Genomic DNA, 22180 nt, shown 5'->3' on the forward strand with positions numbered 1-22180 from the left:
ATCAAGTGCTAACTATATAGGGGCTCACCCTACACACAAATTAAATAATCATCATCTTTGCTGAACTTTGAAATGTAAGCACTTATAAGCAGGTGATTAACTTTGTAGTAATAATTATTTGATAACAGAGATGATTATTTCTAACTTACTGAGTTCCTATTTACTTTGCACAATGTCTGACTAGCTTTTTTAGTGGTGAAGGTAGTTTGGGCAGTGAGTCCCGAAGGCGACTCCTGAGGACGCCCTGCCATAGAACTGAGAGTCAGGAGGCTGGCATGTTATTTCTGGCTCTGTAACCTACTCTCCAAATGAACTTTGCTTGTCAACTCACTTTGCCTGCAGTGGCCTCTAATATGTAAATAAAAATCATATTTCTGTCCTGTGTAAAAATATTAAAATGTATTTTTTACATTTATGATTTCATTGAATTTTTGTATCTATCCTGGGAAAAGGCCTTATTATGATGCAGATTTTACAGATGAAGAAACTGAATCTCAATAAGAATTTTCTATGGTTTCTAGAGCTTGACCCCAGGTTCTTTCTACTAGACTTCATTGTCTCCTCGCATGAATTCTGTGAGTTTATGTAGCTCTAATTTAATAAATTAAAAAGAGTAAAGTGTTCGTTTATATATCAAACTTATTTTTACTAAGTTATATATTTTAAAAACCACCTACTAAATGTAGGGTACTATGAAGAGCTACTTATAAGCCCTAGGAATAGAAAACAAAAATAAACATAATCACAACTTTAAGGGGCTTAAAATCAAGTAGATGGGATCAATATATAAACTCAAATATAAGTGACAAAAATATATAGACATATATGACTCTCTGTGTGTGACTCTGTGTGTGTGTCTATATATATCTTAAGCTGGGTGATGAAAATAAGAAGGAAACACACACACTTGGGTAAAACACCACAGCATTTATAATTGGAAAGTGTATGAGGACAAGGACAGAAAGAACTGACATGATTGTTGTTAGATGTATCTACACCAGAAACAACATTAGGTGGAAAACTATGCACTGCATTATCATATGTCACATGGGATTAGATACTGAGGAAACAATGAAATATGGGTTTGAGAGAGAATGAGTATGATTTTTATTCCAGGAGATGGAGTGCAAGCATAGAAAAATTTCCATACTGGGTCAAGTCAGGTGATCCTGTAATATTCAAAATCCATATAATTCCCCTGCTTTCAATATGAGTGTTCTCTCCTCACACATGCATCTGTTATTTTCATAAGATCTTGTTGACCCAAGGTACAGCAAATAATATCCTTAATTATGTTACACAGTCCCATCTAAATACACACCTCCAGTTAAGAACACCATAGGGGCAAGCAAAGAACCATCATCACAGCCTAAGGTCTTCTCCTCATGTGTGTGGTGCTCTATGGATATCTTCATGGATAATGTTGCTCTTCTTCTTAGAAATGATAGCAATGACTGTCTCTCTGTATTTTGTTTAGCTATCCCCTGGGCCAATGGAATTGCTTCTTTAAGAATAATGCACACAGAATATTTAGAGGTTGAAGTATTAAGTTAAATATAGCAATTTATAATACACATGATGGATAGGATATGCAAGCCAAGACAATTTATTTCCATTTAATAAATGTAATAAGCATCACAATCTCTTCTGCACAATATTCTTAGACATTTTGACAATTTTTAGGCTCTAAGGATTAGCTGTTTAATATTCTTCACTTACTGAAGTAAAACAGAGGCAAATTTTTTCCTGAAGTTAATTTTTACCTTTCACTGGGAGAAAAGATGACTTTCATATGAGTGTTCACATTATACTTGCTGCAGCTAATTTTTAACTAAGACTAGTAAGTAAAAATGGCATCTATTCAATCAATGCCCAATCCAGTGCTGAATGATATGCATTATGGGTTCAATAGAAAAGTCTAAATGAAAGAAAATATTTAAAGGGCCAAAAATATTTAAAGGGTAAAAATTACAGCAATTCTTAATATTCCAACCATCCCCATAGCTCTAGTAAGTTTCTTGGCAAAATGAAACACTGCTCAGTATTTTTAATCACAATAGTCTTCATATCAAGGATGATCATCAAGAATAATTAGTATCTACAGCAGGGATGCTGACCAATTAGAACAGACACTGACATGAACTACACCAGTGCAAACTGATTGCCAACCCTGCCATAGACATAGCCAGAGAGTCATGACAAAGATTCAGTGGCAAGACCCCGGAAACGTTCAGTAAGTTGACATCAAAGTGACAGATTGATCAGACACACCTAATTGTATTCCCTCCTACAATCCCACTAAAATAATATACAACCTTTTTTTTAACAAAAACTTAAATTTACTGAGAGCAGAGGAATTGGAAGAAGAGATAGCAATAACAACATTTGAAAGCTGGAGAGCAGATGATACGTGGTGCCTAACATAGGATGCCCAAGAAAGCCAACTCCCTCACAGCATTGAGGAAAGCAGAGAACCAACTCAATTTGCTCTATAGATTCCTCTAAAGATAGAGGGATAGGCTGGGCACAGTGGCTCACGCCTGTAATCCAAGCACTTTGGGAAGCCAAGGCAGGCGAATTACTTGAGGTCAGGAGCTCGAGACCAGCATGGCCAACATGGTGAAACCTCATCCCTACTAAAAATACAAAAATTAGCTGAGTGTGGTGGTGGGCACCTGTAGCACAGCTACTTGAGAGGCTGAGACAGGAGAATCGCTGGAACCCAGGAGGTGGAGGCTGTAGTAAGCCGATGGTGTGCCACTGCACTCCAGCCTAGGCAACAGAGCGAGACTCCATCTCAAGAAAGAAAAAAAAAAATCATACAGGGATAGATAGCATCAGTTATCCTTGGTAGAGAGGTTAAAGAAGAAAGGTCTATAAAGTAAGGATTAGTCAAAAGCTGTAACGAGCAGTTATCCCTTCCTCCACTCCAAACCAACAGGTGTCTGTCTCTCCCATACATCAGTACTATGTAGGAGATATAATTTTGGAAAGGACTTGAGAATTCTCAGTACAGTTGAGGGTAAAAGTAAAAGTATTATTGTGAAAGAAAAAGTATTAAATCTATCTACCCACTTACCTACTGTATTAGTCCATTCTCACTCTGCTATAAAGAAATACCTAAGACTGCATAACTTATAAATAAAAGAGTTTAAATTGGCTCATGGTTCTTTAGGCTGTACAGGAAGCATGGAGGCATCTAGCCCTGGGGAGGCCTCAGGAAACTTACAGACACAGCAGAAGGCAAAAAGGAAGCAGGCATGTCTTACATGTCCAGAGCAGCAAGATAAAGAGAAGGGGGAGGTGCTACATACTTTTAAATAACCAGATATAATGAGAACTCACTCAGTATCATGACACAGTACCAAGGGGGAAATCTGCCCCCATGATCCAATCACCTCCTACCAGGCCCCACCTCCAGCACTGGGGATTACTATTTGACATGAGATTTGGACGGGGACACAGATCCAAACCATATCACCTACCTACCTATAAAAAATACTGACATCTACACTCTGGTCCCAGCCTACTTCTCCCATTTGGCTCCCAGAATTTTTGCAACCAGGGAGTTACTCTCAGGCAAGACGCTGGAAGAGTCTTCTCTCAGTATCTGCCTAGTTTAAGAGGAAACAAAGACAAAAGAGGCATGAGACATGGCTTTTGATCTATAGTATTTCTGGATCTCCCTTTGTGTACATGGTAGAACTACACATTTGTTGTAATTTGTATTATTATGTTTTCTCTTGAATTTAGTCTTAAAGTCTCTCTTTTGCTCAAGAATGGCCATAAGCCGGTCGGGCACAGTGGCTCGCTCCTGTAATCCCAGCACTTTGGGAGGCCAAGGAGGGCGGATCACAAGGTCAGGAGATCGAGACCATCCTGGCTAACACGGTGAAACTCCATCTCTACTAAAAATGGAAAAAAAAAAAAATTAGCCAGGCGTAGTGGTGGGTGCCTGTAGTCCCAGCTGCTCAGGAGGCTGAGGCAGGAGAATGGCGTGAACCGGAAGGCGGAGCTTGCAGTGAGCCAAGATGGCCCCAGTGCACTCCAGCCTGAGTGACAGAGCAAGACTCCGTCTCAAAAAAAAAAAAAAAAAGGAATAGCCATAAGCCAAGATAGCCACTCTGTAAGAGAGCCCTGACCAGGAGGAAAGTTAGGCTCTGAGATACAATGAGGAGGTGAAACCAAAATGCATGAAACAGAAAAAAAATTTATTCCTCGCTGGTCCCAGAGAGATTCGGAGTGCCAACAGGAGGACAACAGGAAGTCCAGAGGCATCAGGGCACTCAACCTGTATGCAGAGTGAAAGAAAGAGGAATTCTTGGATTAAGTCTTTTTTAAGAACCATGAGCTCTTATCACTTAGACTTTTCCTTGGTGCTTGTGGATGGGCTAGTTTAAAGAAAACACTCACAAAGAGGGGAACGTATTTACACGACTCTGGTTTGACCATTACGTTGTAGCGTGGTTAGCAACTGTGGTTGTGTTGGGGTTTGGGGTCAGTGAGATGAGGAATAAGCAAGCTACACAGCAAACAACCAAAAGGGGAGAAGCGGTTTTAACTAGGTCAAAGGTGATGGGATTTGGGGGTTCAAATCACTTATGTCAAGCCTAAAACTTGATAAATGCAACAACAACTATATTAAACAAATTTATGACATAATTCCTGCACCTTGAGTTTCAGAAACATCCTGCAACTCATTTTGACCAATGACCTAGTAAGCAGAAGTGACACATGTTCCTTCCAGGTGGAAGCTTTTTTTATTTTTTATTTTTTAGAGATGGGATCTCACTCTGTTGCCCAGGCTGGAATGCAGTGATGCTATCATAGTTCATTGCAGCCTTTAGCTCCAGGCCTCAAGTGATCTTCCCACCTTGGCCTCCCAAAGCACTGGGATTACAGGCATGAGCCACTGTGCCTGGTCCCCAGACGGAAGCTCCTACTTGGCAGTTTGTGTCTCCACACCTGTGTCCTACTGCTCTGGTGAGCTTTGAAGCATATATTGATATGAAGGTGAGATACCAAGTGGTATTATACAGAGTCACCTGGACTAAAAGGGGCCATTGCTGCCAATATTTTGGGGGCAATTTGTTTTTCCAGCCTGACCTACCTTATCCTGGCTGACAAACATAGGTTCCCTAACAAGCACCTAAGTCAGATCACACTTGTCTAACAATTGCTGAGCTCCATTTGCACATCAGAGTTTCGATCAGCTTTTCAGTCCCCATTCTTAAATGTTAGCATATAGCCATAATCAGGGGTCACCACTTATGTTAAGTGTATAACATGAAAAATGGTTAAATCTACAAGCAGAAAAAAAATCCAACTTTAAACAGAGACTCTACTGAGAGAAGAAAACTTTTCAAAAATGTAGTCCTCCTTATCTGAGATTTTAGTTTCTGTGGTTTCATTTACCTGTGATCAACCCCAATCTGAAGACAGATAAGTACACTACAATGAGGTATTTTGAGAGAGAGAGAGTCTACATTCACATGACACAGTAGATGGTGACAATTGTTGTAGTTTATGATGATTTATTGTGGTTAATCTCTTACTGTGCCTAATTTATAAATTAAACCATCTCATAAGTATGTATATCTAGGAAGATATATAGGATATATAGGGTTTGTCACTATCCAAAGTTTCAGGCATCTACTAGGGGTCTTGGAATATATCCCCATCCGATAAGGCGAGAATACTGTACTGTCATTACCATCTTAATAGGCCTGAGAAGATTTAAACAAACAAAAACAATAACACAAGTTCCACTTGGAGAAACAAAGGCTAGTAAGCTTAAAACCTATGAAATTATCAACAAAGTGACTGAGTAATAAAGTTCAAGAAATCTCCTAGAAAGTAGAGTAAAATGAACACTAGAAGAAGAAACTGGAGAACATGTTCAGGGTTTCCATTGTTCAAATAATGAGACTTTCAGACACAACAGAGAAAATGAAATAATTCAAGAACATTTCCCCAAATAGATATGCATTTCTAGATGAAAAGGGCCCAGCGAGATGCCCAGCACAGAATATCCAATAGTGCCACATCAAAGGACATCATGATAAAATTTCAGAACACAATGTAAGAGACACTATATATAAACTTAAGTCTTCTCATCTATAAACTTGCTGCATCTCTACATTTATTTAGATCTTCTTTTAAGACCATAGATGAGATTAGTTGTAAGGATCATGGTTCTCCTTTAGTTTTGGCTTTCAATTTTATTGTGTTGTGGTCAAGGGCTCCATGTTCTTTGTGTTACAACCATTTGCTAATAGTTAATATTTCCTTTTTGCCTTAATATATGCTCTCTTTTCTAAATATCTTATGTGAGCTTTAATTTATATGCTATATCCACTAGTCATTACCCCACCTGTAGTGATGGTATAGAGATATATATATTATATATATGTTATTCAATAAATATATATTAATATATGTAATAGTTTATTGAATATAGATATCCTATATATATAGAAAAATATATATATAGATTACCCCAACTGTAGTGATGTTATCTATGAATATATATATTAGTCAATAGGTAATAAATATATATTTATTGATTTATTACATAAAGCTTTAATTTCAAGCCAATGCAATAAGAAACATTCCTTTAAGAAGTTAGAAACAACTAAAATACAAGTATCAGACAGATAAAAATAAAAATATCAGCGATTTTACTATTAAAACCCAGACTGGAAAATGTGATTACATATGATATGTAATATTTCACCTAAGAATTATTATCAAGTCAGAAGCATAGCTGAAAAAATATCACTGACTTTTCTCAAAGGGAATAGAGTCTACCTCATTTACTCCATGATAAAGCGCAGGGAAGAATGTACCTTCACTGTAGCCTGGCAAATCCAAAAGAGGATGAGAAATCTAAAAGTTTAGCACATTTTGTTTTATGTGTTTGTTTTTTGAGTCGAGTTCCTTATAAATTCAGGAAATTATTACCCTGCCAAATAAACAGTTTGCAAATTTTTTTCTATTCTGCAGGTTTTCTATTCACTCTATTATTTGTTTTGCTGTAGAGAAGCTTTTTAGTTTAAAAATGTTACATTTGTCTATTTTTATTTTTGTTGCCTATGCTTTTAAGATCTTAATCATGAATTCTTCGCTGAGACCAATGCCCAAATAAGTTTCCTTAGATTTTCTTCTAGTATTTTTGTGGTTTCAGGTCTAACATTTAAATCTTTAAAAGAAAGCATATAAATGCAAATGACTAACGGGCATATTTTGCTTCTATTTTGTTTCTAACTTCAGAAGAAAAAGAATGTTTCTAACTCTACTGGTTCCAAACACAACTCCTATCAAACTGTAGATATGATCACTACAGTTAATGACTAGTATATATAGCACCAGGCTTCTTTGTTTGTTCATTTGTTTCTTCTTGACTTCTATTAAATGTCATTAATACTCTTTTCCTCAGTGGATTAGGAATGTATACATCCTATATTAATTATTTAAGTGGTTAACTTTGAATTTTTAATATTCAATAAAATACATATTTGTGTGAATATAACATAAAGTTAATTAAGATTTCACACTTCTTCCTAATACAAACATGTTAGAATAAACAATTATTTCCAAGTGTTGTAATTACATTATGATTTGAACTCCCTAATATAACCATTGCTTTGCTTTTTCAGCCAACATTAATAGACAGTTACTTAGATGCTTGTCAGTTACCTTGATCACTATTACAACTTTCATACCACTCTTTCATTCTGGGTTGAGTTTCCTGCATTTTTAATTGTGGTCTTAAATAATTTTTTAGAATTGAAAAAAAAAAGTGAAGACCCAAATAAACACAATCAGAAATGACAAAAGTGACATTATAAATGATCCCACAGACTACAAAAGATCCTCAAAGACCACTATGAACATCTCAGTCCCATAAACTAGAAAATCTTGAGAAAATGGATAAATTCCTAGAAACACACCACCTCCCAAGATTGAATCAGGAAGAAAGTGAAATCCTGAACAGACCAGTAACAAGTTCCAAAATTAAATCCGTAATAAATTTTTAAAAACCCCATGAACCAAAAAAAGCCTTGCACCAGATGGATTCACAGCTGAATTCTACCAGATGTACAAAGAGAAGCTGGTGCCAGTCCCCCTGAAACTATTCCAAAAAAGTAAGGAAGAAGGACTCCTTCCTAACTCATTCTATGAAGCCAATATCATTGTGATAACAAAACCTGGAAAAACACAATAAAATAAGAAAACAGCAGGCCAGTATCCCTGATGAACATAGATGCAAAAATCCTCAGCAAAATAGCAAACTGGATTCAGCAGCACAACAAAATTTAACTCATGATAATCATATGGGTTTTATTCCTGGCATGCAAGGTTGGGTCAATATACACAAATAAATAAATGTGATTCACCACATAAGCAGAATTCTAATAAAAGCACATAGTTATCTCAATAGACACAGAAAAGGCTTTTGATAAAATCCAACATCTTTCATGATAAAAACAGAGTAAGCACTGAAGGCAAATACCTCTAAAGAAGAGCCGTCTATGACAAATACACAAGTAACATCCCACTGAATGGGCAAAAGCTAGAAGTGTTTCCCTTAAGAAGTGAAACAAGACAAAACGTCTACTCTCTCTACTCCTATTCAATGTAATATTGAAAGTGCCACCCAGAGGAAAGAGAAAGAAATAAAAGGTATCCAAATAGGAAATGAGGAAGTCAAATTATCTCTCTTTGCTGACAATACAATTCTATGCCTAAAAAATTCTAAAGAATGCCAAAAGTCTCCTAAACCTGATAAGCAACTTCAGTAAAGTTTCAGGATAGAAAATCAATGTACAAAAATCAATATTATTACTATATACTAATAACATTCAAGCTGAGAGCCAAATCAATAGCATAATCCCATTTGTAATAGCCTTAAAAAATAAAATACCTAGGAACACATCTAACCAAGAAGGTGAAAGATCCCTACAAGAAGAACTACAAAACACTTATGAAAGAAATTGCAGATGACACAAAGGGGGAAAAACATTCCACACTCATGGATTAGAAGAATCAGTATTGTTAAAGTGGTTATACTGCCCAAAGCAATCTATAGATTCAATGCTACTCCTATCAAATGACCAATGTCATTTTTCACAGAATTAGGGAAAAAAAATCAAAATTTATATGGAACAAAAAAAAACCCTGAATAGCCAAAGCAATCCTAGGCAAAAAGAACAAAGCTGGAAGCATTACATTGGCCAACTTCAAAGTATACAAGGCTACAGTAACAAAAACAGCATGGTACCGGTACAAAAACACAGACGAATGGAACAGAATAGATAATGCAGAAATGAAGCAGCACACATAGAAAGAACTGATCTTTGACAAAGTTGACAAAAATAAGCAATGGGGAACAGACTCCCTATTCAATAAATGGTACTGGGAAAACTGGCTAACCATATACAGAAGAATTAAACTGGGCTCCTACATGTCACCATATACAAAAATTAACTGAAAATGGATTAAAGACCTAAATGTAAGACCTCAAACTATAAAAATCCCAGAAGAAAACATAGGAAATACCCTTCTGGACTTCATCCTTGGTAAAAAATTTATGACCAAGTCCTTAAAAGCAATTGCAGCAGAAATAAAAGTTGACAAGTTGGACCTAATTAAACCAAAGAGCTTCTGTACAGCAACAGAAACTATTAACAAAGTAAACAGACACCTTACATAATGGATACAAATATTTACAAACTATGCATCTGTCAAAGGTCTACTATCCAGAGTCTATAAGGAAGTTAAACAAATCAACAAGCAAAACACAAATAACCTCATCAAAAAGTGGGCAAAGTACATGAACAGACACTTCTCAAAAGAAAACACAGAAGCAACCAATAAACATATGAAAAAAATGCTTAACATCATTAATCATTAGAGAAATGCAAATCAAAATCACAATGAGATAGCATCTCACACCAGTCAGAATGGCTATTATTAAAAAGTCAAAAAACAACAGATGCTGGCAAGGCTGGGAAGAAAAGGGAACACTTATACATTTCTGGCGGATATGTAAATTAGTTCACCTGTGGAAAGCAGTTTGGAGATTTCTCAATGAAATAAAAACAGAACTACCATTCCACCCAGCAATCAGCTTACTGGTATATACCCAAAGGAAAAGAAATTGTTCTACCAAAAAGTCACACGCACTCATATGTTCATCACAGAACTATTCACAATAGCAAAGACCTAGAACCAACTTAGGTGCCCATCAGTGGTAGACTGGATAAATAAAATGTGGTATGTAGACACTGATATGGTTTGGCTGTGTCCCCACCCAAATCTCATCTTGTAGTTCCCATAATTCCCCTGTGTCATGGGAGGGACCTGGTTGGAGGTAATTGAATCATGGGGACAGGTCTTTCTGTGCTGTTCTCATGATAGTGAATAAGTCTCATGAGATCTGATGGTTTTATAAAGGTCAGTTCCCCTGCACACGCTCTCTTGCCTGCCACCCTTTGCTCTTCCTTTGTCTTCCGCCATGACGGTGAGGCCTCCCCAGCTATGTGGAACTGTGAGTTAATTAAAACTCTTTCCTTCATAAATTACCCACTCAAAGGTATGTCTTCCTTAGCAGCATGAGAACAAACTAATACAGACACCATGCAGCTATAAAAAAATGACATTGTGTCCTTTGCAGCAACATGGATGCAGCTGGAGACCATTACCCTAGGTGAATCAATGCAGAAACAGGAAATCAAATATCACATGTTCTTACTTAACAGTGAGAGTTAAATCTTGGCTACACACAGATATAGACGAAAATAGACAATGGTGACTCCAAAAAGAGGGAGGGCAGGAGGAGGGCAAGGGCTGGAAAAGTTCCTATTGGGTACAATGTTCACTGTCTGGGTGATGGGATCAACAGAAGTCCAAGCCTCAATATCACATAATATACCTGTGTTACGAACCTGCACATGTACCCCATGAAACTAAGATAAAAATGGAAATTAAAACCAAAAAAAGAATTTGTCAGGGAGTGGTTAGAAATACTCTTTCTTGAAAGTACTCATTTCTTCTACATAATTTAACTCTGTATAGAATTCTATATAGATAATTACTTTCTTTCATGTTTAAAATAAATTATTCTGACCTGGTGTGTGGCTCACACCTATAATCCCAACATTTTGGGAAACCAAGGCAGGGGTATCACTTGAGGCCAGTAGTTCAAGACCAGCCTGGACAGTAAAGCAAAACTCCCATCTCTACAAAAAACTTTTTTTAAAAAAAAATTATCAAGGCATGGTGGCATGTGCCTGTAGCCCCAGCTTCTTGAGAGGCTGAAGCAAGAGGATTGCTTGAGCCCAGGAGTTCTAGACTGCAGTGAGCTATGATGGTATCGCTGCACTCCAGCATGGGCAACATAGCAAGACCCTATCTCTAAAAATAATAACAAAAATAACAATAGAACAAATTATTCTACTTATTTTAGCCTCTGTTATTGTTTCTTTAAAATTAATCTAATGTTTTGTTCTGTTAACAGCCACCTTTTTTTCTGGTCATTTGAAAAAATTTCTCTGTCTTTGGTACTGCAGACTATCACTACCATGTGTCGAGACATAGATATGCATTTTTAAATTATTTTAGTTTTTAATAGCACTTTAAGTCCATATTATCACTAACCTAAATAAGATATAAAATTTTCTAATTTCATTAACTCATAGTATTTTTCAGCCTTATACTTTTTAAAAATAATTTTCTGAATCATTAGTAATAATTATTCCAAATTACCTGTAAATTCTTATCACTAAGAACTAGTATGTAACTGAGTACTGTGGTATATTTAATAGATATACTTTTAATACTTGGTTTTAATTACCAATTATGCAAAAATGACCTTTTAAATTTTCTATTTGTATATTCGTTCTAGAAGTAATTTCACAAGAATGATAAAAATCATAACATCAGTATTGCTATAAAATAGCTTAAAATAATATGTTCTTTCAAAATCAGATGTGTGTTCTTTTGCTAAATTCTTCAAAAATCAATAAAGCAAACTTAGGAAAAAGAACTGGATGACCATTATTAGATGAAATATAGCTGGAACTGTCAAAAGATCTAAACAATATTCCCTTCATCTTTAAACTTCAATCCAGAAAAAAAAGTCTATTTATTATTCATTATTAGAGAGCCACTAATAATTTATCTGATACAGTGACAATTTCCTTGCTATTACTCAGAGCTATAATTTCAAAATAAATTATACTATTTTACCTTAATCTTTGGTTTACAGTCAGAATATCTCATTACTTCATTTCATTCATTGTTTCACTTATTAACAATTTGGATAACTCCATTATTTTTACGTAATTTATCAAAAAAGGAAGGCTACTATTGCTATAAAACATTAAGATCAAAAAGAGAACTATATCTCAAAATTCTGTTTCACAAGGAATAGAAAAGGCTTTCATGAAGACAGTTGCATTGCCCTTCAGTTACGAGTGTTGATGAGGCTATAGGGCTACCAGGAACCTTGTATCTTTAGCCATACAGTCACTCTTCTTTGGTTCTCGGGTTATACAGAATCCCTAGGTTTTGGAAAACAACTCATCATTTTAAAAAGTATATCCTCAACTCAAGTGACCCAACATACTGGATGCACCCACCAATCATATTTACTAGGAGACATGACCTGACTGAATTAGTTCCTCATACTTTCTTTAAAAATGGCAAATAGTTATGCTAAGCCATCTCAGATTTGTTAGAATCCTTAATGTCCAGCCAAAATACATGTGGCTAATGTTAGCATAAATGACAAGAATTAGTCTAGTAACTAGTGACCAAAGTTAACAGTTTCGATTTAACATAATAAGATTCGTAGCAATTTTATTCAGAAGATATTTGTCAAGTCGGTTTCCTCATAATGAATCTTTTCCATGATATTTACCACCTGTCTTATTAAATGTAAAATTCTAATTCACATCTAATTCTAATCCTTTATTTTACAGTCTGAGTTGCTGCAATATAATTTTTGTTTTTATATTAAAAGACACTAAGAGAAACATATTTGTATTATTTAGTAATTTTATGCCCTGGATTAAATTCATTCAACTTATTCATTCACCTAATTATTGCTAAATGCTTGCTAGGTCAATACAGAAATTAATCATAGAGTCTCTACTCTCAAGGAAACACAGCAATAGACTATTAGAGTTAAAAGAACATTAAAGAGCATGAAAGTATATATATACATGTATTTTATTAAAATTTATATACATTAAGTGCTATCAAAATACATTTTTCTGTATTAATAAATATTTACTCCTTAAAGAGTTTTAAATAAATGAATGCACCTTAATTTTCTTAACCCAATTCCCTACCAATTGGCACTTAATTTGCTTAGGATTTTCATTAACAATGCACAGATTAACATTTTGTGAATAAATATGTGCACATACTCTTCATTATTCACACAGAATTGCTGCATAAAAGTGGAATTATTTGGTCTAAGCAAATGAACATTTTAAACACTTTTAATATATTTTGGCAAATTCTCTAATGGAGGGCTGTACCCTTGCCCAACTGGTTACACTCTCCTCTCTGTCTTGCTTTTAACACCTGGACAATAGATAATTGACACTTCATTGTGTGTATGATAGTACTTATTTGTTGTCCAGTGAAGAAGACTTTCCCTTTTTCTTATAATTGTAAATATCCATTTCTGTTCTTTCACCATTTCTCTACAGGAACATTTGTAGTTTTCACATGGATTGTAACAACTATTTTTACGTTCAAGACATCTTTTTGCTGCAATCTATAATGCAAAATTTTCTCCATTTTTCTGTGTGTATCCTCAATTTTGTTGTGGTGTTTTTTGTTGTACCAAAGGTTCTTTTCTTGTGTGATATCAAAACCATTAATTTTCTTTTTATAGATTCTGACTTAAAATATGTAGGCTTTACTCAACTGTATATAAATAAAAATATAGACCTATATATTTTGTTTACTTCCTCATCATTTTTACTTAAGTTTTGGTCCCACAGACATTTACTTTAGACAATGCTATGGGATAAAATTCTAGCTTATTTTTTCAAATATTGATTTAATAATTTAGCCAGCAAGATATTTTGATTAACTCTCCTCTCTTACTGAAAATGCTCTCGTTTGAAAGTTCCAAGAAATGTGGGTCATAGCTAAAGTCAACCAGCTAGACTGTGGCAAAGCCAGAATTTGACCTCGAGTTCAATGCTTTGAATGTGTAGTGGCAAACAGTATGGCTCTGGAATCAATGAGGACCACATTTGAATGGGGCACAACTGGAATTCTGCCACAGCTATGTTACCTTGAGTAAATTACTTCTTCTACACCTGTTCCTAATATTTAGAATAAGGGAACGTAATTCTATCAAACTTCCTAATCTTTAGAATAAGGGGAAATAATTATATCAACCTTATCCTGTTCTTGTGTAAATGAGTCATTATTCAATTTATTCATTCAACAATATTAATTAAAAGTGTTCTTTGTAATAGATATTTTTTGAGGTGTCATGACTATAGCTACCTTAAAAATGGATATTTTCCAGAAATAAATTATTTTGACTTCATTATTAACTTAGTGTTGAATTCAAATAATGATCTATAGGATCTGGAGTCCTGCTCCCAGCATTCCATCTGCCCCGTACTCTCACCATTGGAATGGTGAAAAAGATACCTGGTGGAGATAGATAGATAGATAGATAGATAGATAGATAGATAGATAGATAGATAGATATTTGACTCATCTAAGTGTCAAGAAATCTGGTGTCAGATATATCTGGTGGAGATATAGATAGATAGATAGATAGATAGATAGATAGATAGATTTGACTCGTCTAAGTGTGAAGGAAAAGGCTGTAAGTACACACTGTATATTCACTCTCCAGCACAATACCTGACACAGAGCTGGCAGTGAATAGATTTTATGAATGAACGAGCAAATTAACAATGTATACATTCTTGTCCATGCAATTTTATTAAAAATAGAACAAATTGTCTCTAAACATACTTGCCTTTCCTTAGTGAAACTAAAAGCATTTTTAAAATACGTAGACAGATGAAATAGAGATAGAGGAAAATACCCACACTCTCCTGCCTCTGTGTAAATGACAAAAAGAAGGTGCTGTCCTCTCAGATTCATCAGGCCATTCTGATTCGTCATCATTAACTTGCCCACATGGATTCTACCTCTGAATACTTCCGGTTACTTGATTAATACCCCAAAGTAGCACCTACTCAGCCATTCCAGATGACAAGGAAGGAGAGAAAACACTCCTAATGCACTTTGTAGGTAACATAATTTATCTTTTTTGTTCTCAATTTAAGTATTGACTTGTTGGTGCCAAGCAATGTGCTGGAAATCAGGGAGGCAGTTGATCAGAGCACAGACTGGGTCTAGACTTCTGGATTTGATCTTGGCTCCACTGCTTATGGTCACTTAACTTTCTAGTGCCTCAGTTTCCTCATCTATAAAAGCAGGTAATAATAACAGTGCCTATTTTATGTGACTGTTGTGAAAATTAAATGACTTAACATTTGTGAAGTACTTGGAACTGTACCTGACACCACAGCAAGGGCTCTGTAGATATTATCAAATAAATTAATACACTTTACCACTTCCTTAGCAGAGCACTCCCTGACCAAGTTACATCCCTTTACCTTATTTCGAGATGGAGTTTCGTTCTTGCTGCCCAGGCTGGAGTGCAATGGCACAATCTAGGCTCACCGCAACCTCTGCCTCCCGAGTTCAAGTGATTCTCCTGCCTCGGCTTCCCAAGTAGCTGGGATTAGAGGCACGCACCACCACACCTGGCTAATTTTGTATTTTTAGTAGAGACGGGGTTTCTCCATGTTGGTCAGGCTGGTCTTGTACTCCCGACCTCAGGTGATCTGCCTGCATCAGCCTCCCAAAGTGCTGAGATTACAGGTGTGAGCCACTGCTCTCGGCCTACCATATTTCATAGCACCAATCACCAGGCCTGTCCCTGTGTAATAATATTTCCTTCATTTTTTAATAACGCAATTTTCTTTCCCCATCAGACCATAAACCGCTAAGAGCAAAACTATGAATTTATTGACACCTTTGTGTGTTGCTGTTATGCATATAAGAGTATTCAAAAATTACTTTGTTTTTCTTTAATGTATTAATACAATAAATCTCCAAACTAATTTTTTCTTTTATAGGTCTTTATAAGCCTTGGTATAATTTATAAGCTTGGTTAATTAAATTTCTTTATGAAAATAATCATTGCATCAAATATTCATGGAGCTAGAATTTTTGGCATGCTAATGTCTTTTTACAGATGACAAGGTTGTGATTTGATCCATAACTACGGCCATGACTGCCAGGCTCTTGAAAAGATCTTGAATTCTTTTCACATACTTATTACTCAAAGGCCATATTCCTTAGAACTGTTACATTTATTTATTAGTAACACCTTAATGTAAGATGGTAAAATAGCATCTGATTGAAGGCAGAAAAGCTCTCCTGCCATTGTCTGGCTTGCAGGCATAAGATTTAACGTCTTTCTACTTACATATTTTCACCCATGATGGCATCCACTAAACCTAAATCAGTGTCTGGCTCATGAATGAACAAAATATAAGCTCAGAATGGCATAAGAAAACCTTATTCATGGATCCCATCCAAACACAAATTCACAATGCTTAAAAATGAAAAGTAAATCCTGTAATGCTCAAATTTATGTAGTTATCTTAGAAAAAAATATATTTTTAATTGCCTGGAGTCCTCATAGCTTCTTGTTAATCTTAACAAGAGGTATAAAGCCATGACTAAAATATTCACACTCCACTCTAGTCCTATTTAAAAAAAATAAGAAAGGGAATCACTAGTTTATTCATCTTGCCTAATGACACAGAAGGGCAAAACAAGCACCCACACAATGAATAATAATGTAAGAGCTCAGACTGTAAAATCAATATGTCAGATCAGCAGAGCTTTGCTTCATTTTAGTGCTCTCATGTCTGAATGCAGCACAGCTTATCTTCTGAATTATATATATATATATATATATATAGGCCTAATTACATAAATATTGACTTTTCCTTATATGAAGTTTATTCTTTCAATCTCTCTGTAATTACCATGTCAATATTTGTGGCTGTAGTAACAATGAATTTAAATTTGTTAATTGTGACTGATAGTGGCATGCCATGAGATAATTCAGTCACTTAGTCTCAGAACACTGATGGCACTAGATAATAAGTGATGAATCAGTAATTCCCTAAGTATATCGTACTAAGGTAAACATCTTTAAAAAGCAATTCTTTCAACCCAGTTAATTAAGGGGATAGTTTTTTCCTCAACTTGTCAGGTTTCATAACGTACAGAAGTAATAAGCAGAATGCGACTGGATCTTGGTGTGTGACTTTGCCTTTTTTTTAAATGAAACACTTTATCCCTAACTTCATTCTCCAGTCCACCCATTAACAACTTCTTTGATCTGTTGATAGATATCTACACCTCCATCCTCACAGCTGTATGTGTGTATGAAAGATATAATTTAACATTTGTTGCTATTATTCTTTGCTATTTGCTATTTCCATAAAGGTCCTAATTCCTGATCTCACTTACATGTGGAATCTAAAATAGCTGAAGTCATAAAAGGGGAAAGTAGAAGGGTGGCTGCCAGGGGATGGATGTGGGGAAGGGAGGGGAGATGGTGGTTGGAGGGTACAAAGTTTAGTTAGACAGGAGGAAGAAATGTTTTAGACCATTGCGCAGCATGGTAACTAGCATTCATAATGTACTGTATATTTCCAAATTGCCAAGAAGGTACATTTCAAATGTTCCCTCCACAAGAAAAATGCTAAGGATGTGAGGTGATGGATATGCTAGCCATCTTGACTTTATCATTCCTCCTGGTATACTTGTCAAAATATCACATTGTACCCCATCAATATCTATAAAATTTGTCAAGTAAAAATAAAAATAAATTTGAAAAAGATCTTAGGCCTACTTTATTCTAATGTAAAATATGATCTGTAGAAATTCTACTTTTAAAAAATATTTTATTCAATTATATCCCCTCAACTGGTTTTATTTTCACGGGAAAATTTTCAGTTACCGAAGTTGATACATCTCTGAAACAAGAACTAATCCCATACCTAGGATATATTAATTAATTAAATGTCTTCACTTTCTTACCAGTGGCACAGAAATGTTCCAAAAATTTTAAAAAGCTAAAAATCTTTTCACTTTGCTCTTATAATATTTGAGAATTTTCACACCAGAGCTTGAACTCTCCAATTTAAGTAGGACGGAAATACCTGTGTCATACTAATTATGTTAGAGTTAGGTGAACATAGAGAATGGTCCCCAAAAACAATGCTGTCCACACTTTGAGTTTAAGAGTTGTTCTAGACGTATTATGGTGAAGTGGTCATGCATCACCTGTGCTTTCTTATTTGCCTCTACAGGGATGCCAGATGATATGAACTTCAGTGATGTAAAGCAAATCCATCAAACAGACACTGGCAGTACTTTAGACACAACAGGAGCAGGATGTGCAGCGGCGACTGAATCTATGACATTCACTCTGATAAGTGTGGTGATGTTACTTCCCGGGATTTGGTAACTGAACTCTTCTGTCCTGACATACCTTACTGAAGTCTCAATTTCTTCTCTCTCTGCATATGCCTGGAATAAGAGATCCTTTTTCAATGTAACAATTATATTTATGAAAAGATATGTTACACTAACTTCTCAGAAGCCAAGCTGAAATATTCATAAAGTCCCTAAAACTCAACGTTTAAATGACACACTTTAAAAATATGTCTTTTTTCAATCTAACTGAAAACCTTCTTAACTTCTAATATATTAAATCTGAAGATGTGAAGGGCACAGAAGTGACTTTGAATAAGAAGAATTTAGTGTATCTGTAATTTTATTATCAATTCCAAGCCCCTTCCTTTCTAAATTAAAAATGTTTTCATTTGAAAGTGTATTTGCCAGACAATGAAAACAGTATGCAGTATTTCTTAAAGTACTGAAATTAGAATATCATGAAATAAATCAAAACATGCAATGGCAAGTAGTATGCATGCATATTCAAGAGACTCTTCCATTTTTGCAAGCTGTAGAAGGAAATGTCTGAATGTCTATAAGTTATGGGGTAGATTCTTGAGAAGCATTTCACATAATTTCACTGAAGAACCTTGATAATTTTGACCCACTGTAACTTAGCCACTGATGAACCTTAAAGCTGAGTATTTTATTAACACCTGATTTGTATTCCATTATATTCAAAATGCATCTTTGGTATTGTGCCTCTGCTCCCATCTCTCTCTTTGCCTCATAGATTTAGCTATGTTGGGAAGCACATGCTTGCTCTAGGAATATCTCCAATAAAGCTGTTAACTATTTGGTGGAAAAATTTGAAGAATATTTGTCATTTTCTTCTGGCAAAAATGCTATTTTCACCCATTTTCAAAATATTATGTACTACTTTTTAAAGCCTGATGTTGTACAATGGGCTACCTATGCATTTCTAAGGTTCCTATGAATATCTGCAGACATGTCCAGAAAATATGATATGCAACACTTCAGCTCTTTCCTATTTGCTCATTAATGGAGCTGCAAACCAACAGTCCCTAATTTCTCAGTTGGGATAAGTTGCCTCAATAGACACTAATAGGATATGTATATGGCTATACTTGAGGAAAAGAGAAGTCAGTTTTTATTAATAAGTATCACATCCAGTCTACAGAGAGAAAATATAATTAATACAAAGTCACAGAATAGAAAAGGGAATTGCTGACCTCAAATAAAAAAAAAACAAAAAAAATTTGAAATGACTTCTGACAAAGACGTAAACAAGACACAGCCAACTGCAAACATTAATGAGGTAAAATCCGTTTCTGCCAGTCAGGAAACAATATATGATCAAACCTTGTTCTTGCTTAAGTTCTCAATTAACAAAATGATCTAAGGATGGTTAGTTTAAATCACAACATTTTTAAGCTGCCCAATCAGGTTTTACCCTCCGTTCAAACATGCCTCAGAACCGTAAGTGTTATTCTACCCATCAGTTCTGGATGCCATTTTCCTAGGCTTCCATTCCACACCTAACATTCCCTGATCCATTCAGTTAATAACTCATTTGCACTCACCTTGACACACTCCACAAATTACAAACTTAACCCTATTTTGAAAATTTTTTACTTCAACCTCAGCTCTTCATTTAAATCAGTCTTGGAAAAAAGTGATACTAAGGCACTCATTTGCTGCCCTCCAGCCCAAGTCATGATTGGCTTGCTACGGCAAAATTTCAGACCCAACTTAAGAGGAATTTAATTCTAAAGACAAACAAACTGAAGAGCATGCTTTAGCAGTCTAAGATATATGGATAAAATTAATTGACGGAAGATAATTTCAGATATGGCAAGAAATGGACAAAAGCAGAGTGGTAAAGTCAATACAAGAAATGAATATTTTTTTAAAAACTAAGTTTTACATGCTCAGATGGGTGTTATCTGCAGGTGGGTGCTTTGGGGACTATATAAGCAATAATGGTGCTGCTAGAGCTTAAAACACTGGGGTTTTCAGAATTTCTTTAAAAGCCTAAGGCAAAATTGTTAATATTCTCAGTAAGGATATACTTATCCATTAACACTTCCCATTCTGTGACATTTCATATCTACATAGTTTCTTATGAATTACAAAGCTCTTTCAAATGAGAGAGAGTATCTCATTGGACTTTCTTCGCCCTCTCAAAGATAGGCTTGATTTTCAGTCAAATAAAAACAATAATGCTGATTTTTTATATGGCTCAGAATTTGCTTCTGGAGAGTTTTTCATCAATAAGGTCTAAGAAAGTTTTGAGCAATGATACAAGTGTTGGATATGTGTCTACTTTCCAAGATTATTTAATAGATTACATCAGACTGAATGTATGTATTTAAAAATATCGCACACATAGTCACATTTTATGCTGGTGTAATTTTTAAAAGAGCCATATTCTTGAATCCCGGAGTTATTTTTATGAGTTTAAGTAATCATAAAACTTCGTCTGATATTTTGCATATATTGGGGAGACTAGGTTTAGAAGCAGAACTAACATTTACTTGGCCTTTCTTTGTATAGGCACCATGATAAATGCCTTGATGCACAATGTCATTTAATCTCCCCAAAAACACTGACATTTCCATTTTACCAATGAGAAAACTGAGCTTATAAATATTAGGGAATTTGACAGATGTCATACAACTAATCATAACAGAGTTAGATGGTGAGTATGATACCTTTAAATAAACTGTATAGCTTTCTGGTTCAAAGATACAGTTTTGGAACAACAGCGAGAAACTACAGGTTAGCACAAAAATCATTCAGAGACTACTTAAGTCTCCAAACTAGGATTTAACAAATACAATTGGCTATAGAATAATTGTCTAATTACCAAAATGCACATTAGTGTAGAAACATAATAAAAAGGAGAAGTGTAAACATGGACTTTTTTTAGTACCATTCATTACCCTCCCATATATTCAAATCCACTCTAAACACATCAGCCCTGAAAATAAATCAGCTGCCGAGAATGAGAAAGAAAACACAACTGTTTTAACTCTAATGGGATCATGAAGTTTATTTTAGTTTCCTTTGCAACAAAAAGGTATAAAACATTTCTTTGGCTATAGGATGGCATAAAAAAATGAAAGGAAGGAGAGGAGGAAGGAAGGAAGGAAAGGAGGGAGGAGGGAGGGAAGGAGGGAGGGAAGGAAGAAGGGAAGGAAGGGAAAGGGCATGGCAGAAAATTATTTTTTAAATCTTAGATTTGCCTTTATCCTCTATTTATTCTGTGAATAAATAATGTCTGCATGGTTACAGTACATGGTACAATAAAATCATGTCTGCATGGTTATCTTCTCACTAAAAAAGGACTGAGGTTAATAAGCTCTTTCCTCCCAACACTCAGATTTTCTGAAGTGCTCAATAATGATGCTTTGAAAAGGACTAAATTCATTTATTACTAACTGTTTGCTATCATATAAAATATTGTTTCTAACATCAGAATCCTTCAAGGACAATAAAAATGATTTTTTTCTTGAATGAATATATTCAACCTAGACGTCTCTTATTCTGAATGAGAACTTTGTTGAGCAGGCTACATCACTATTGTATTTAGTTTGCAACCTTTAATGTCATTCAT

General features: G+C 35.2%; 1 protein-coding gene across 1 annotated transcript in view; it reads left to right on the forward strand.

Moving 5' to 3' along the window:
- GPC5 (glypican 5) overlaps nt 1–19408 on the forward strand; it is a 1453661-nt gene extending 1434253 nt beyond the window's left edge. Inside the window, exon 8 of the mRNA XM_509696.8 lies at nt 18453–19408. Within this exon, the coding sequence (XP_509696.2) occupies nt 18453–18610 (158 nt within the window). The 3' untranslated portion in view covers nt 18611–19408. The remainder of the gene's footprint in view (nt 1–18452) is intronic.
- Nucleotides 19409–22180: the final 2772 nt, after the last annotated feature.

Source organism: Pan troglodytes, chromosome 14, assembly GCF_028858775.2.
Source record: "Pan troglodytes isolate AG18354 chromosome 14, NHGRI_mPanTro3-v2.0_pri, whole genome shotgun sequence".
In the NCBI taxonomy this organism is placed as follows: domain Eukaryota; kingdom Metazoa; phylum Chordata; class Mammalia; order Primates; family Hominidae; genus Pan; species Pan troglodytes.